At 46.8% G+C, this 18,503-nt stretch overlaps 2 protein-coding genes across 15 annotated transcripts in view; both read right to left on the bottom strand.

Annotated features, from left to right (window-relative positions):
• Positions 1-1,072: 1,072 nt before the first annotated feature.
• GDPD2 (glycerophosphodiester phosphodiesterase domain containing 2) lies at positions 1,073-15,617 on the bottom strand. Of its 14 annotated transcripts, none has more exons than XM_084869641.1 (16): positions 15,136-15,582; positions 13,905-14,043; positions 13,517-13,630; positions 13,141-13,244; positions 12,765-12,858; positions 12,536-12,595; positions 12,213-12,311; positions 11,951-12,044; positions 11,683-11,828; positions 11,489-11,571; positions 11,243-11,393; positions 4,359-4,580; positions 4,010-4,158; positions 2,277-2,424; positions 2,055-2,137; positions 1,073-1,809 (listed from the first exon to the last, which is right to left on the bottom strand). In XM_084869641.1, exons 2-16 carry the CDS (start codon positions 13,914-13,916, stop codon positions 1,689-1,691), a joined length of 1,680 nt encoding a protein of 559 aa, XP_084725767.1. In that variant the 5' UTR covers positions 13,917-14,043; positions 15,136-15,582; the 3' UTR covers positions 1,073-1,688. The 14 variants fall into 14 exon arrangements, with proteins under 14 accessions (XP_084725767.1, XP_084725768.1, XP_084725765.1 ...); XM_084869642.1 differs by lacking the exon at positions 13,905-14,043 and having other exon boundaries at positions 1,073-1,694; positions 1,781-1,809; positions 15,136-15,581; XM_084869639.1 differs by lacking the exon at positions 11,951-12,044 and having other exon boundaries at positions 1,073-1,694; positions 1,781-1,809; positions 12,536-12,858; positions 15,136-15,584.
• A 366-nt stretch (positions 15,618-15,983) lies between these two features.
• Positions 15,984-18,503, bottom strand: part of KIF4A (kinesin family member 4A) — a 143,095-nt gene continuing 140,575 nt past the window's right edge. Inside the window, exon 31 of the mRNA XM_084869809.1 lies at positions 15,984-18,467. Within this exon, the coding sequence (XP_084725935.1) occupies positions 18,270-18,467 (198 nt within the window). The 3' untranslated portion in view covers positions 15,984-18,269. The remainder of the gene's footprint in view (positions 18,468-18,503) is intronic.

Here is an 18,503-nt window from a genome sequence, read left to right as displayed (position 1 = left end):
GATCGGGAACAGGCAAAACTAAGGAAGGATATGCAGCCCAGAAAGGTACTGTGTGAAGGAGATCTGCTGGGTAGCAGGAGGCCTGGACCCGAAAGGACCGGGACTGCAACAGCCGCGGCGCACGCTCCCGTGGTGCCTGTGGCTGCCGGCGCGGAGCTCGCCTCGCCCTGCCCACCGCGCCAGCTGCCAGCCAGGTACGTGGGCGCACACGGCTGCCTGAGTGAGTGTGTATGTAGGGGCGGGGCGGTGAGAGGGGAAGGGACAAGGTCTGGGAGGAGTGGGGGTGGGAACAAAAATTCAAATTCTTCCTAATCTAAATCTGAGGCCGGAAGTGGCTGGGAAATCTGGGAAATGTAGTTCCAGGGGCTTCCTTGCGACCCAGTAGGGGCTTGTCTCAAGGTGCTAGTGCGCTCCCAGGTTCCAGTCTGGATAGAGGGGAGGAATGGAGAACCGAACCTCCCTTGCCAAAGCTTCAATTCGATTTGGCTTCGTGTGGAGACACAAATTGGGGCGAATGTTGGTGCCGTGGGGGACCGAAGAGTCAGCCATAGAGCCCATCATTTTCATCTTTTTGCCTTAGTCCCACCCCCTTCTATCAGACTGCTTATCCTAGGCCAGCTCCGCGCTAGTCACCTGAGAACTCACAAGCAGAAAACACAGTGGAAACTTGCTCTTCGAGGGAAAGGCAGGCCGGGGACCCAGACCCTGCGCCTAGCCCAGATAAGCGAAAACGTGTGGAAATAGGACTATGCCCTCAGGGTTTGGAGTCAAGGACACAGGTCCCCCGCTGGCAGGGGAAACAAGTGTCATTCAGCACACGTCATGCCCGACGCAGCCCTCCTCTTGGGGAAGGTGACCACAAGGTGGAGCTACAAAACAACTCTGTACTGTGCTCCTTGGGCCACCTGACCCCCTCCCTTGGCAGTGGCTCCCTCACTCCCCTCTTGCAATCCTTCATTGCCTCAAGTGGTCCTCCTCCCACCTCCAACCCATACATCTCCTCATGACGACCCCTCATTGTCACGTCACATACATCCCCCTAGCACCGGTGCTGAAAAGATAAGACTGTAGACAAATGGAAATTAAATTCATTCAGAAAAGAATTAACAGACAAGAAACACGAACCAACGTGTCCTGAAGAAAAAGGTTGTACGCAATAAAAAGCCACCCATAGGCATAGAACTACATGGTTAGATGGGCTCTTCAGCCCTCAGCCTCTACGCAGGAAAGCAGCTAAATTGCTGTGGACTGGGGTGGGTTCTCCAGGAAGGCCGTTTTCATCTCTCCTTCAGTCACTATTCCAAGCTGTTCCATCCCTAACACACCCTGTGCCTTCTACACAAGAACATGCGCACACAAGTCTGAAACATTTTCTTGGCAATTTCCCCTGTTCTAGAATGTTTTATTTTGGGAGAAATTTCTCATGATTTACTGTCTTCCACCACTACTTTAGGTCAAAACCCAAAGGGAAAAGGATTCCATAGATGCTTGGGGCATATCTACCATTTCCCTCATAGTTCAAAGTTCACCACCCTCACCCCCCGCCCCCCGACATTCCACTGTAGCCATGCTCCCTTTCTTGCTGTTGACAGATGTAGACAGGCCTCAGACTCTGGCTGGTGGGGGCCTAGAGCAGGGTATTCACTCCATTGTGAAATTGTTGATCCTGGTCAGCAGCACGGTTGTTTCTAAGCCTGGAGAGAGGAGGGGGACATGGCAAGAGTGAGTAATGGGAATGCTAGTGGAAAAGAAAAATGAGGCGAAGGAAGAAAGTTCTTACCTGTTATCTCTCTCTTCTCAGCACATCTCCTACAGGGAGAAAAGCTTCCCATGGTGAGTTCAGCCACCTTTAAGCATGACCTTTTGAACCTGGGTTCCCCCAAACTGCTTTTCCCAGGTTCAAACCAATTTGGTGTCCAAGGAAGGGTCTAAGAATCTCAAAGGAACAAAACAAACCCAACCCCAAACTCCAGGCAGCAGGAGTCTGAATCAGTCCCATCACTAGGACACTGGAGAGAATAAAGATCCAGAAAGCTAATGCACAAAACACTCACCCACGGAGGAGGAACAGCCACAAAATCAGCAGGGCGGAGACAGAATCAATGAAGAGCCATACCAATAGGTAGGTTTTAGGGGGCTGTGAGAATTTTAAAAAGGCCCCAGTTGGTGACCAGAGCCCAAAAGGTAGTATATGGGGAGAAAGGAAGAGAGGGACAGGGTTAAGGAGAATCAGGGAAGGGGAAATAGGAAAAGGGTGACAGTCATAGAGTCCTCACAATAAGCCAGATGGGGTCACGCATCTGCTGCAGCAGCTGGCAGTCATTGGTAGTGACCGAATCAACACCTGCACACCAGAGTATGGAGAAGAGCCAGGGCTTGTTCACGACAAATAGGTTCACTGAGACATTATCCTCATGCAGTGCCCTATGGAGGCAAAAAAGAAACAGGTGACATCCAGAACCGTGGGGCACAAGGCATGGGAGGCAGCTCCTGTCTGGCTTGAATCTACAGTGTCACTGCAAAGGAGCCACCAGTTCAACCTTTGCTTGTCAGCCCCTGACCAAAAGTGATTTTCTTTGCATAGCTAAACTGTCTTTTGGTGGATTCCAAATTTTGCTCTCTGGGGGTCACACAAATGTACCTCTCCTTTTTGTCCCATGACAGCCCTTCAGTGGTCTGAGGAACATTGACCATGTCCCCCTGAGTCTTCTCTTTTTTAGACCCAACAATCACTGTCCTTTTAGCTGGGGCTTGGACCCTGGCTTATCATATCCTTCACTATACAAACCCATTTAACTTAATCTTACTCCAGTTTATCAATGTTCCTTTCAAAGTATGGGGTCTGCATCTGCACATGATATCTAGGTGCCTTGCACAAGCTTTGAGTAGAACAAAACTCTTCTTGCCTTCTTGGAACTATGCCTGTATGAAGGCAGCCCAGGGTCAGGTTAGTTTCAGCAATATGATGTGCAGCATTATGCACAGTGTTCAATCAAAGCCCTGGTCTTCTGCACACATTTCTGCTGATGCCAGTGTCTCCTATCTTGTCTTTGGGCAACTGAGCTTCTTTTGGGCCCCAAATAGGTTTTTACTTCTATCTTTGTTACATTTCATCTTTGGCCTATCATCTCAGAATGTTTAGACATTTCAGGGCCTTGATTTCATCATTGGTGTATTCATTACCAATTCACATGTTTTGGAAATGTGATCAGCGGTCAGTGCTGACCAGGACAAGACTAAAGTGAGGGCCATCCCAATGTTGTCTCCCTCCATGGTGACAACTTGAGGAAAGGTCTTTGAAATATCTATCATAACTGGGCTATCTATCATTCAGTTCACATTTCCCCCCTTATCTGACCAGAAGAACATTAGAAGAGATCTTGGCAGCTGAATGTATTGAGGTTGATCATGTTTACTGGATGGGTCAGTTTTGGGGGCCTAGCTCACATCAGTGACTCTATCACTTCTCTCCCTTGCATTCAGCCTCTCTAGCACTTATCTTCTTGGTGTAGAATGAAAGCTAAAACCCTTCTCTGGACCTACAAGGTTCTATCCAATTTGTTCCCTGCCTACCTCTCCAACCTCACCCCCACCTTGCTCATTAGGCCGCTGTTCCTGCTCTTCTGCAGCTCTTCTCATTGTTCACTCCTGTGATGCATCAGGTCTCAGCCTAGGCACCACTTCTTTAACCATTCTTCCTAATGTGGCCCTTCCCAAACCCCTCCTTCCCAACTCCAATTGCTCTATTACACCTCCCCATTTTTTCACCTTTATATCATGTAACAGTGTTCAATATGCATATATTTTGCTCAATGGTTTATTGTTTTTCTTTCGCTTGTATGCCCAAAGACTGCAATAAATAGTGCCTGACATACAGTAAGCATTTGATAAATATTTGTTGTATGGGTGAATGGATGAATGAATGAATGGTCTTTGCCCTCCCCGCATTGACTCTTCCCCACCATTAAGCTGCATGTGATACCCTCAGCTCCTTTCCTCTGGCACTTACTTCATATCCAACTGTGGTAGGTATTGATAGGGGAGGTTGAGAAACAAGGGCCTCTCAGTGTTGTTGACTCCAAGCTGTCCATATATCTGGCGCATTCTGGGTGCCCGTTGTTTGACATTAGCACGATCTTCATCCGGGAGCCAAAGGACCTGTGGTTCAGGGAAGATGGATGTGAAGCTGGGGAAGGCCTGGGAATTCCAGGGGCAGGGCAGAGCAGAAAGGGTTGACCACAGAATGGGGTAAATGAGCTGGGTGGGGCCCTGGGGCAGGGACAGCTCAAGATTGTCACCATGGCCTAGGGAAGGCAGTGTGGGGTAGTGAGGGGCACTTGGGATCCTGGCAATATCACCGTGGCTTGAGGGACCCTTGAATTCAGCACAGTCTCCAATGTCAGGTTCACGTAAGTGTCATAGTATGTGTGGTTTCGTGGTGGGCGGCGTAAATCAAACATAATGGAAAGGTTGAGGGCTGCAGCTTCCTTCAATAACTCTTCCAATGTTGGTACTGTCTGATTCTCAGCCTCTTTCCGATCAAGGCCCGATAGCTGTGTGGCCTCCAAGAAGGGTGGTCTCTATAAGAATAGAAAATTTATTTCAAGACCAGCAGAAGCCTCTGGGTCATCCCTCCATCCCCATTATCTCACTTATTCCCTGACTTGGGGTCCAGCTTCTGCCTACATCATTGCCAGCGTCTTTCTTTCCTCAAACTATGGCCATTTCCAGACTTTCCAATGCCTTAATCTGTTAATCCACCCTCCTACCTTCCCAGTTTCCTAATTTCCTCTCTCCCACTACACTTTCTCTTTGGTTTCATGAAGATCTCTGGGATTGTGACCCCTTGGTTTTCTCCTAATATCAGCAGCTTTCTGGCTACACCTACATCCCCTTCCCATGGTCCCTCCACAGCTTGAACTACTCTTTCACAGCACCATCAACAGCTTTCTTAACCTACCTGTTCAACAGATCCTAAATTTTGATTCAATTTTACAATTGCCCCTAGTGGGCAAAGCACACTATGTGGACTTCTAGCACTGCAGTCCTGTTTTTCTCTTTGATGCCACTTAGCCATCTGTTTACTTGTCCTTGGTATACTCTCTTTCCCATTTCTCCTAGAGGCTATTCCAAACCTGACTCACTCTCCTCTCCTCCTTTTGTAATCAACAAATTACCTCCTAATCACTGACATGGAAAAAGCAAGCTACCTAGCACTTATTAAGTATTTACTATGTACCAGGTAGTGTTAGAAGTACTTTATGCAACAGACCCTGTCTAGGAGGCTCCTCAAAATTTCCTCTTTGAATGTTGCAAGATTAGGTAGACAAGAAGCACTTTGGAATGTCATAGTAAGAACTTCCATATATCCACATTTCCACAAAAGCAACAAGAACATGGCAAAAAATAGGTAAAAATTATTACTGATTTCTTGAATTTAATAAATATGTCAAGTATGACATATTTAAAGCTATAGGGAAAATATCATTGATGAATTTTATATCCATTGAAAATATCCTTCAAAAATAATGTTGGTCATGGCTGGTGTCTTGATTGGTTGGAGCATCATCTAGTGTACCAAAAGGTTGTGGTGTACCAAACAGGTTGCAGTTCAATTCCTGGTCAGAGCATATATTTAGGTTATAGGTTTGATCTCCAGTTGGGGCACATATGGGAGGCAGCCTCTTGATGTTTCTCTCTCACATCACATCAATGTTTATTTCTCTCTCCCTTCCTCTCTCTAAAATCAATTTTTAAAAAACATCTTAAGGTGAGGATTTTTAAAAAGAAATAAAAAATAATGGTGAGCCGAAACCGGTTTGACTCAATGGATAGAGCGTCAGCTTGGGGACTGAAGGGTCCCGGGTTCGATTCCGGTCAAGGGCATGTACCTTAGTTGCGGGCATATCCCCAGTAGGGGGTGTGCAGGAGGCAGCTGATCGATGACTCTCTCTCATCGATGTTTCTAACTCTCTATCTCTCTCCCTTCCTCTCTGTACAAAATCAATAAAATATATTTTAAAAAAAATAATGATGGGCCCAAGCTCATTTTATGAAGCCAGCATTATCCCCCAAACCAGATAAAGACACTACAAAGAAAGAAAAGTATAAGCCAATATCCCTGATAAACATAGATGCTAAAATCCCTAACAAAATATTAACAACCAGATTCCACAATACATTAAAAAGATCAGACACTATGATCAAGTGGGATTTATTCTGGGGATGCAAGTTTCGTACCATATTCACAAATCAATGAATGTGAAATGCCACATAAACAAAATAGAGGATAAAAAGCACATGATCATATTAATAGACTCAGAAAAAGAATTTGGTAAAACCCAGCACCCATTTGAGATAAAAACTTTCCTCAAAGTGGAAATAGAAGTAACATATCTCAACATAATAAAGACCATATATGACAAACCTACAGCCAACATCATACTCAATGTGCAAAAACTAAATCCATTTCCCCTAAGAACAGGAACAAGACAGGGATGTCCACTTTCACCACTCCTGTTCAACATAGTACTGGAAGTGCTAGCCACAGAGATCAGACAAGAAGAGGAAATAAAAGGCATCCAAATTAGAAAGGAGGTAGCAAAACTCTTTTTTTTTTTTACAGATGACATGATATTGTATATAGAAAACCCTAAATATTCCACTAAAAATCTTCTAGTACTGATAAACTAATTCAGTAAAGTAGGATACAAAATATTCAGAAATTGGTTGCATTTTTATATACTAACAATGAACTATCAGAAAGGGAAACTTGCCATGGTTAGTTTTGCTTAGTGGTTAGAGCATAAGCCTGCATACTGAAGGATCTCTGGTTCAATTCCCAGTCAAGGGCACCTACCAGCGTTGCAGGTTTAATTTCTGGCCCTGGTCAGGTGTGTGCAGGAAGCAACCAATCAATGTGTCTTTCACATATCAATGTTTCTCCCCGAAACCGGTTTGGCTCAGTGGACAAAGCGTCGGCCTGCGGACTGAAAGGTCCCAGGTTTGATTCCGGTCAAGGGCATGTACATTGGCTGCAGGCGCATCCCCAGTAGGAGATGTGCAAGAGGCAGCTGATCGATGATTCTCTCTCATCGATGTTTCTAACTCTCTATCCCTCTCTCTTCCTCTCTGTAAAAAATCAATAAAATATATATAAAAAAATAACATATCAATGTTTCTCTCTCCCTCTTCCTCCTTTCCTCTCTTCCACTCTCTAAAAGAAGCAATGGAAAAAATATCTTCAGGTGTGGATTAACAACAATAACAACAAAAGGGAAACTAGAAAAGATTCCATTTACAATTGCATCCAAAATAAACTACCTAGGAATAAGTTTAACCAAGGATATAAAAGACCTGTACTTGGAAAATTATAACACACTGAAGAAAGAACTGAAGAAGATATAAACAAGTGAAAGCATATATCATGCTCATGGATAGAAAGAATTAACATCATTAAAATGTCCATGCTACCCAAAGCAATCTATAGAATCAATACCTTTCCTATCAAGATTCCAATGCCAGCATGGCTCAGTGGTTGACTATCGACCTATGAACCAGGAGGTCATGGTTCAATTCCTGGTCAGGGCACATGCACAGATTGTGGGGTGTGCAGGAGGCAGCCAATCAATTATCCTCTCACATCATTAATGTCCTCTCTCTCTCTCTCTCTCTCTCTCTCTCTCTCTCTCTCTCTCTCTCTCCCTCCCTCCTTCTCTGAAATCAATAAAAATATACTTTAAAAATATTCCAATGGCTTATTTCACAGAACTAGAACAATATTCCAAAAATTTATATGGAACCACAAAATACCCCAAATAGCCACAGCAATCTTGAGAAAGAAAAACAAAGTTGTAGCCCTAGCTGGTTTGGCTCAATGGACAGAGCATCGACCTCTGGACTGAAGAGTCCCAGGTTCGATTCCAGCCAAGGGCACATGACTGGGTTGTGGGCTCGTGCAGGGGGCAGCCAATCAATGATTCTCTCTCATCATTGATGTTTCTATCTCTCTCCCTCTCCCTTCCTCTCTAAAATCAATAAAATATATTTTTTTAAAGAAAAAGTTGTAGGTATCATACTACCTGATATCAAACTATACTACAAGGTCACAGTAATCAAAACAGCATGGCAGTGACAGGCATGTAGATCAATGGAACTGAATAGGGAGCCCAGAAATAAACTCATGCTTTTATGATCAATTATTCTTTGACAAAGGAGACAAAAACATACAATGGGATAAAGATAGCCTACTCAATAAAAGTGTTGGGAAAATTGGACATATAGGTGCAAAAAAGAAAGACAGAAAGAAAGTAAGAAAGAGAAAGAAAGAGAAAAGAAGGAAGAAAGGAAGGAAGGAAGGAAGGAAGGAAGGAAGGAAGGAAGGAAGGAAGGAAGGAAGGAAGGAAGAAACTAGACTATCATTTTATACTACACTTAAGAATAAACTGAAAATAGATTAAAGATTGAAAATAGATTAAAGATTGAAATGAAATCCACACCTGAAGATATTTTTTCCATTGCTTCTTGGAAATATAAAACCCTTAGAAGAAAACATAGCAGTAAAATCCTGGACATTGCTCTTAGCAATATTTTTTCTAATATATCGCCTCTGGCAAGGGAAACAAAAGAAAAATAAATAAATAGGACTGCATCGAACTAAAAAGGTTTTTGCAGCAAAGGAAACCATTAACAAAAAGAAAAATACAGCTCACCAGATGAGAGAACATATTTGCCAATGATACATCTGATAAGGGGCTAATTTCCAAAATATATAAAGAACTTATACAACTCAACAAAAGGAAGACAAATAATCCAATTAAAAATGGGCAAAGGACCAGAATAGACACTTCTCCAAAGAGGACATACAGATGGCCAATAGACATGAAAAATGTTCAAGGTCACTAATCATCAGACAGATGCAAATTAAAACCACAATGAGATATCACCTCACAATGCCTACCATCAATAAATCAACAAACAAGTGCTTGCAGAGATGTGGAGAAAAGGGAACCCTAGTACACTGCTGGTGGGAATGCAGACTGGTACAGCTACTGTAGAAAGCAGTATGGAGTTTCCTCAAAATATTAAAAATGGAATTGCCTTATGACCCAGCAATTCCACTTCCAGGAATATACCTGAAGAAACCCAAAACACTAATTTAAAAGAATATATGCACTCCTATATTCATTTCAGCATTATTTACAATAGTTAAGAGCCTATCAATAGCTGAGTGGATAAAAAAGCAGTTATACATTTACACAATGGAAAACTGCTCAGCCATAAAAAAATAAAAAAGAAAAAGAAATCTTACTTTTGCAACAACATGGATGGACCTAGAGAGCTAAGTGAAATAAGCCAGTCAGAGAAAGACAAGTACCATATTATTTCACTTATATGTAGAGTCTAATGAATAAAATAGACCAACAACACACTAATAGAGGACAGACTGACAGGTCACAGAGTGGATGGGGGTTGCAGGACTGGGTGAAAAAAAGTGAAAGCATCAAGCAAAAAACAAACAAACAAAAAACAACAAAAAAAATGCCTGGACAGTGTTGCTCAGTGGTTGAGTGTCAACCCATGAACCAAGAGGTCACCAGTTGGATTCCTGGTCAGGGCATGGGAGGCAGCTGATTGATGATGATTTTCTCTCATAATTGATGTTTCTATCTCACTCCCTCTCCCTTCCTCTCTTTCTAAAAATCAATAAAAATATTTTTTAAAAAACACCAACAAAAACTCATAGACACAGACAACGATGTGATGATTATAAGAGAGAAAGGGGGGTGGGGGAAGGTAGAAGACGGCAAAGGGAGGATAAATGGTGATGGAAGGAAACTTGACTTAGGATGATGAACACACAATACAATATCCAGATGGTGTATTATAGAACTGTACATCTGAAACCTCTATAATTTTAGTAACCAATGTCACCCAATAAACTCAATAAAAAAGTTAAGTGATAATACACATGGTCTCTTAATACATACATACTTTCACATTTTTAGAGTCCTAATAAAAAAAAAATAATGGTGCATAAAAAGACTTCCAGATAAGTGATTATTGGGTGGATTTGTCACCAGCAGGAAATTGGAGCATAGTCATAATAAATATTACTCATTGTGTAAAATAAGGACAAATATGCCCATATTTACAAGAGCAAATAAATGAATACAAAAATAAATGTGAGATAAAAGAAGTACTTTATGTATATTAATTTATTTAATCCTTCCAATAATCCCACAAGGTACGCTTATTATTCCCATTTCACAGATGAGAAAAATGAAGCTCAGAGAGACTAAGGAATGTAGCCCAGGCTCACAAGGCTAGGAAGTGGTAAAACCAGGATTCAACCCAGATATCCCTTGTTCTTAACACTCTGATATATAAACATATAGTTAAATGGGGGGAGCGGGGGGGAGAAAGTTGCAAAAGAATATGTGAAGTGGTCCAATTCGTGCAAAATGAAATATATATATATATATATATATATATATATATATATATATATATGTGTGTGTGTGTGTGTGTGTGTGTGTGTGTGTGTGCGCGCGCGCGCGCGTGCATATATCTGTATGTATGTATACATGTGTATATATAGAATATGTACCCAACTTTTAACAGTGACTATCTCAGGGGGATTGGATTATGAGAGAGTTTTCAATTTTTAAGTTATTTATCCGACTTTTACTTTTTTACAAGGAACATCTATTACTTTCATAATCAGGAAAAGAGGAACTGAAAAAACTAAGTATCCTTTGCAATGTATTCCATCACCTGCAGGATTGAGTCCACACACCTAGGCCTAGCATTTGCTCCCCTTTCCAGTCTCCCCTCCCACTGCTCTTATCTCCTGGTGCCAGCCACTTTGTGTTCCTTGGAAACACTTCTTCATACTTCCGGGCTTTACCCATGCTCTTGCCTCTGACTAGAATTCCCATTTCCTGCCTTGTCCATCTTAAAACTGCTCAAGTGTCCTCTCCTGTGAAACTACGCCTTACCCTCCCCCAAACACACTCTGCAAACAGTGACCTCTCTACTCAGTAATGATGCTGTTATCGCTCTAGGTTTCATATTCTGATAGCCTGTTGGCCAAGCTCTCATTTATACTAGGAGGTTATGACCTGAGGGCAAAGACTGTATACTCATTGCCCAGCACAGCACTCACACATGCTTATCAATGAATGAACTCTGGCCCAATGGCCCCTGCAGATGGCTATCTCTTCCAGGATGCTGCCCTCACCTCTAGGAACCAGGCTCCGGCATTGAGTTTCTTCAGTTCAGCCCAGGAGAAGTCGCTGCTGTGGGCGGTGATTCGGTTTGGGAACACAGAGGCCACGTCTGTGGTTCTGCTTAGGTGCTCATCATGCATGAGGAAAGGGATCCCATCCGAGCTGAAGGCACAAGGGATGTCAGAGGGCCAAGCTCTGGGGCTGCTCTTATTTTCTGAGCTCCCCTGTTGTGTCTGTTAGCCCCCAGCTTCCCTCACCTGACCATCACGTCAGTCTCAAACACATCAGCTCCACATTCTGCTGTCTTCCGTAGGGACATCAGGGTATTCTCGGGGGCCATCTGGAAGAGGGAATTGGTGAGGAGGTCCACGGGAAGGGTAGGAGCCTGGGAACCCACAGGCCTAGCCACTGCAGACCCTCCCTGACTTGCCAGCATTCTGCCCATACTCACCATGGGGGCCCCTCGGTGTCCAACCAGCCCAGGCTTGGGGGATAAGTCTCTGGTTTCCATGATACACGTTGAGGAGATACATAGAGGGGCCAGGTAGATGGCCAGTACAATTGTAAAATACATGAACAGCATCATAATCTTGTGACCTGTGAGGAGTGGGGGACCAGCTGTGGAGAAAGGGCAGTGGGCAAGCTCTGGGGGCAGAAAGCAGAGCGCAGGTGCAGGGAATCAGGCAGCAGGAGGCTGTGTATGGGGGTAGAGTTGGCACCTCTTTTGCGGATATGGTAGAAGCTATCAGCCACAGGCCAGGCCAGGATGGTGATGAAAGCAACAGCTCCAATGTGAAGGAACGGGGCTGTCGCCTATGGAGGAGAGATGGTGAGAGGGCTCTGTCCTCCCTTTCTCCTCTGAGGACCTGACTTTTAGAATTTAGAGCTACTTGCAGTTTTGGAGGACCAGGAAGCAAGATAGGTCCTGGGGGTGGCCACAGGCCCAGGCTCCCAACCAGGGAGTGGATATCAGCCACTCACCCACAGTGACAGACGTAAGCTGAGCCACTCCTCCTGCCATTGGACGTCCAGTACCACAAGGCCAGCGAGCACAAGAAGCACAATGAGGAGCAGCAGCACCTGAGGGACCCGGGATGAATAGGCTACCTGGGCTGTTCCTCATTCTATGAAAACAGAACCATTCTCTTCCTCTGACTCCTCTACTTTCCTTCTTTCAGTTAACAAATATCTACTGGGCTTCAGGTCTTGAATAGTGAGTTAGAATAGTGAGGTTTTTGACCAATAGCCAACCAAATGCTGGGCCCAGGAGCCCCTTTTCCTGCTCACTCCCATTCCCACTCTACCTTGTGGACACTGTGCAGGTGTAGAGGCTGGCCACAGAACCACAGGAACACAGCCAGGAGCTGGGGGTAGAGGGTGTTGGAAGTAATGAGGCGCCAGAAGAGGTGGACCACTGAGGTGGGCTTCCCAGGCTGACTCCTCCCTTCTTCCCTCCTCACAGTGGGGCAGGGTAGAGCTAAACCAGAAGGAAGAGCCGAGGCGGGGGCTAGGCAAGTGTCCCCCTATACCCACCAATAGCAGGGATGCATATGTGACCAGTAGAGAGACAAAAAGCATAAGTGCCAAGGACCAGTCCATCCAATGTCCCCAGTGGCGGAACAGGAATCTGTGGGAGGGGAGAGGGTGGCACCCGAGTGCAGGAAGGGGTATTAGCAGGGGCCCGAGGGAAGTTGGGGTGGGTGGACCCAGAAGGAGGACTACCAGGTAGTGAGAGGCAGCCTTTCACAGGGCCAGGGACTTCAAGGACTGGGGAGCCTTTGTGGAGGGGGTCTTCTAAGGATGTTGGGCAGCAGGAGAGATGGGCAGGGCTGGGGATGACGGAGCACCCAGGGGTCCAGGGTGGGGAATAGGTTGACATGTTTGCTGAGGCAGGGGGTCCATGACACACTCATTGAAGTTGTGCAGGTCATTGAGAAGGATGAGCCCGATGTACAGCCAGCCCAAGGAGAGGAGGACAGTGAAGAAGAGCAGGCCAAACCACATATATTCACACTGTAAAGGAGCAGGAGAGAAGCTCACAGCCGATTCCCGCTTTCAGCTCAAAGTCCCCAATGGGTGGCAGCTCAAAGGACTTCCTGCCAGGTGTTGGGCTGCTTTGCTTTGCCAGCAGCTTTTTCCATATTTGAGAGAGATTTTCTTCCTGGGGAGAGAAAGCCCCTCCCCTCCACCCCCAGCTGCCTCTGAGCATAGTGGCATCCTTAGCCTCCTTCTCCCCTTCACGAGGCCTCTGCCTTGGACTTCAGGTGCCCCCATCCCTACTCCACCTGGCTTGTTTTCAGCCTCTCTTTGGGGTACTTCCTCCAGTGGCAGCTATACAGGCAGTGGACGCATCGGGCCCAGGCGGAGCAGCAGTTGGGGCACTTGGCCATGGTGAGGGCCTGGGAGAAGAGATACTCTGCCATCAGGGACCCCGTGAAGGCAGATCCCAGCCTTCCTCCCAGTGTATCTGAGGAGCCTGACGGAGAAGCAAAGGCCTGGGCTGCTGCCCAGCAATGGAGGTCATGGAGCAGGCCCCGTGTGCCAGAATGAATGAGGAGGTGAGCAAAGGACGACAATCTCCAGGGTCTTTCCCTTTAATCTGGGTCAGTCTGGGACACTTGGGACATCCGCTCTGTTGGCCTTCTGGATGAACACGCAATCTCTCCTACTTACCAGTGTGTCCATTTAACAGGAGAAACTGCCTGGGGTGGGGCAAACTCAATTCAACAAGTTGAGGCAGATTTAACCAAGTTTCGGGCAGCCCCAGGAATCAGGAGTAACTTGAGGCTGAAGTTCCAGTTCTGACCTGGGGCTGAAGGGAGGCCTAGCTAGTGGGCCAGTTACTATGGATACAGATTACACACATCACAAAGCCCTGACTGAAAGATCTTCTGTCTCCACCTTCCAGGGGCCAGGGGGCGCGGCCAATAACAGGAAGCCAGGGGAACGGGCAGTCTGGGTCACTTCTAGATTTGTTAAGGGGCTCTTTTCCTGTCCGCACACCTGGAAAACCCAAGGCCTCTTGCCCCGTCTCACCCCCCCCTCCCCCGCCAAATCGGTAACCTAGGCTCCACTTCTTCCTTTTCAGGGCCCCACCCTCTGAGGTCCCTTAGGTGAAAGTGCAACAAATACAGGCCAAAGGCATGGGGGTGTGGTTGTCTTGGGACTGGCGATCCCTGTTCCTTGTCCATTTGAGTCAGGCTGAGACTGAGCTGGCTTAACTGATCGCAAACTAGGCTGGGTGTGTGATAGTGATTCTCCAAAGAAGGGCTGCGATTTGTGTCAGCACTTGTCTGTGCGTGTGTACTAGTGGCTGGCAGTACAAACGGGTTTGCTGATGACTTTGGGTGTGTACAGGAGCTCCTAAATACGCCCAAAGTACGTGTGGTTTATGGGACACAACCCCTTGTCATTCGGGCTCTCCTGAGGCTGTGGAGTCTTAGAGGGGTGCACAGTGGCTGGGCCCCTGAAAGGAGGGAGGGTGTAACTACTCCTGAAACTGCCCTCCTTACAGTATGCTTGCCTTGGGAAGGAGGTTAGGGTAGGCTGTGGAGGGGTGGGGGCCTGAGACTGGGGGAAGGAAACCTCTCTGCTTTCTGAGCTGCCTTCCAGGAAAAAGTCATCCCAGAGGGAGGCTCTGCCTCTTCCCACCCTGGGACTGGGTTACGGAAGCCTGCCCTGGGCTCCATCAGCACCTCCTGCCCCCGCTCAGGCCCCATACTCCAGGCACTGCCTGCCAGAGCCCCACCTCCCTCCAGGAGCTGTCTAGAAGATGGGGTCAGGTCTGAGCAGCCTGAAAACCCCCAAGGAAGCTGAGCAGGGGTGCTGCCCAATCCCTGCTGGTTGGAGCCAGCCTCTGCCCACTGCTCCCGCCCGTAGCCCCCAGCCTTCCCAACCCTCGCACCTTTTCTCAGCGGCAGCTCTGCTCTCAGCTCTGCACTGGACTGCTTCCCAGATCCTCTCTGAGTTGTCTGCCTCCTCTCTTTCAGTCCACCGCTCAGCCCCACCAGTCAAACAGGTGGCACTGTTGCCACCTACAGGAGGCTGTGTGGGTCCTCTCCCAAGGCCCGCAGCTGCTCTCTGGCTTGTGCCTTCAGAGTGGGAAGATGGGAGGGAGAGCAGATCTGCTTCTTTACTCGCTGCCGCTGCCGCCTTGGGGTGAGGAATTCTTTTGTGCAGCCTTCCCGGTCCCTCTGTCCCTCCTCCTGCTCCCCTCACTCACTGCCAGGGCTTTGTCCTGCCTCTGGGAGGCGGGGGCTAAGGGCACTGGCAGGCGGCAGGGAAGCTGGGGGGAGGTGAACTATACAACTTTGCAACTTGCCAAAGAAGGGGCCCAGCCTGCCCCCTGGGAAGGGGTGTGTGTGGGGGAGTCCAGCATTTGGTCTCAAGCTTCATGGGAGGACAGCCTTCGTTCATCAGCCTCCCTTCCCTCTTGGGAGTCTACTTCCACTTTTGCAAAATGCACCAAGAAGAGAGAATAGAATTGCAAGTTACTTCCCTGTATCTGGACAGCAGATCACCCTGTTTCTAGGCCAGAGGTCCCCATGGGCTTTGTGGCCCCTACCCTTCCCATCCATCACCCCAGACAGTATATGCTCATTCAGGATGGCCGAGACTCGCATTATTCCAGCTGCTTTATCTCCAAGGCATCTGAAGTATCCTTCCAAGAATCATTTGAGGAGTGTCGGGGGTCACTGGATTGTGAAAGATGAACACATTGTTGATGTAAGAAACGTTCAAACCTGTAGATAATTTTTATGAGTTTATTTGAGCCAAACGGACAATTGTTGGGAAGCAAAATCTGAAGGGGTTGAGAAGATGCTCCAGAGAATGGCACTTTCACAGCCTGGTTTATATACTACAATCAAAGGAGGAGACTTAAGGAGGGTTACATGAAATCCATTGGTGGTAGATTAAGGGGTCAGGAGAAAGAAAAGAAGGAAAATCTCTAAGATTGGATAAAGAGTGAAATGGAGAGACTCAGACATCTTTTACATTGGTGGGTATAAGATAGTTAGCATTTACAACACATAGAGATGGTATTTAGGCAACAAGATAACAATGAAGGGTTCATAGTCTCTGTTCTGGTGTGCCCTGAAGGATCTGGATGAGATTACTCTGACATTCCAAGGGTATGTTATCTTAGATGCAAAAAGACAATATACCGCCTCACTTAGGGTAAAGACTGAACTATGTCAAAGATATACAGGCCTAGAATGTGACTCCCTCCATAAACTGGTTTTAGTTAGGAATTTTTATGTTCAGACCATCCGGTGTGGTTACTGTAGGTCTCTGAGTCTGTAAGGCCACCATGCAGGCCTCCCTTGAGATTGTCAGGTTTACTATGTGGCCCTTTTTTGTCCACAACGTACAAAAGTACTGTTACTACACCATCAGCAGACAGCGCTGGCTAGCACTTGTAGTTAGCTCAGCTCGAAAATGTAGGGCTCTGGGTGGGACTGACCTTCCCTCTATGATGTGATGGCTCAAAGCCCGTGGGTTAATGCAGTGTTGGTGGGAAAGGATGCCTCTCTTGTGATAGCTGGCTTACCCATCCTCCCACACACACTGGGTTTGGGAGAGACGACTGGCACTCTTATGCCAAGAGACAGCCCTCCTCCCTCGCTGCCTTCCCATTGTATCCAGGGCCTCTAGTTAGCAATGGAAGAGGCTCTCTAGCTTCCTGAACATTAAAATGCAGAGAAGTAGGGCTGCCTGCTGGCAGAAGGCCAGGGAGGGCTGCAGGGCAGTTAAGTCCTCTTGCAGGCTTCATTCCCAGCAGGTCGTCCTTCAGTTTCCTTTGCTTGCCTCTGGTGGATTTTAAAGGAGTCTGGGCTTTCATGTGCTGAGTTCTGGAGGGTGCTCTGGAAGCTTTTACTGGGAGAGTGGGGGAGGGGAGGGGAAGGCTGGGATTCAGAATGCATGAATATGAGAGGCCCAGGCCTTGAAAACTCTTCAAAAGGCTGTAAGGCCAGTCAGCAACCCGTGTTTGGCATTTTAGGGCTGGCCCCCTTTGCAGTTTTAAGCAGAGATGGAGAATTCTGATGCTCAGTAAAGAGTAAGCCACACCCCTCTGCTCCCCTTTCAAAGGAGAAAGCAGGCAGCAGTGTGGCCCCACACCCATGCTCATGTAGGAAGTCAGGATGCAGGGCTGTAGGGATTGCCACCACTGCGACTCTAATAACACACGAAGCTTTGGTGTTAGACCTGGGTTCAAGTTCTAGCTCTATTACTCACTTACTTTGTGACTTCAAATAAAACAGTGGCAGGTGCATGGGGATACCTAGTAAATATGTCCCTTCCTCGTAAATCTAGAGGCTGGGCAGGCTTTACAGTGGAGATCGAGCCATTGGCCTTGCTAGTTTTCTTCCAATTTCCTGAGGTAGCAGAGTGACGTGAAGACGTGATGTTCTGCTCCATATGGCCCTCGGGGAACAGGGGCCATGACAAGGCAGAGGGACCTGGCTACTTGCCTGGTGTTCCCAGGGGCAGAGGAACACGGGTTGAAAGTATAGCACGGAAGGATCTTTCCAAACAATAGAAGCACTAAGCTTTATTTCTTTTAAAAAAAACATTAACACCTTAAAGATTTCATTTACCTCAGCACCATGGAGAGCCCCGTCCTGAGGTGGGTTGAAAGATGGGTGTCAGGTATCCCACCCAGGTCAGGCTCTGTCATGAAGCTGAGAGAGCCTAGAGATAAGACAGCCCTGGGAGGCAGCCTGAACTGTTGGCAAATCAGGAAGAGCTAGACCGTGCTGGGAATTGATTCCCAAAGAGTCAGCAGGAGATCAGCTAGCTCTGTCTTCAGCAGGCGACTTAGCACCCTTCTAGAGAGGAGAGAGCAATCAGTAATCTGGGACTGGAGAGCTAGAGAGTGAGGACTGAGAGCCAAAACAATCCCTTCCTCTCCAGTAACATGCTGTCCCTTTTATCAACAGCAAGAAACGTGAAATCTAGAGGAGTCATTAAAAAACCTCCACTGGCTGCAACCAGAGGCATCTTACAAGCCAGACTGGGGCAGAGATGAGTCCAACTTCAGGGGGCTTCTTCAATAGGGGAGCGGCCAGAGAAGAAGCTGACATTGCTGGCCAGAGCTCGTTTCTTTTTCCTCCCTGGAGCTTTATTTTCTTGGGATTCTGTGGCTACATGTTTCAACTCTGGGAGGCCAAGGGAGGAGGTGTCTGAAGAAGTCTTGAACAGAACCTGCTTCACTTCACACATATCTTTCAGGATCTAGGAAGGACAGAAAAAGAGATGACTGCATCTCAG

This window comes from Pipistrellus hanaki (assembly GCF_964339955.1).
Source record: "Pipistrellus hanaki genome assembly, chromosome: X".
NCBI lineage: Eukaryota > Metazoa > Chordata > Mammalia > Chiroptera > Vespertilionidae > Pipistrellus > Pipistrellus hanaki.
The sequence above is the reverse complement of the archived record's forward strand: the minus strand, read 5'-3'. Positions and strand labels throughout refer to the sequence as shown.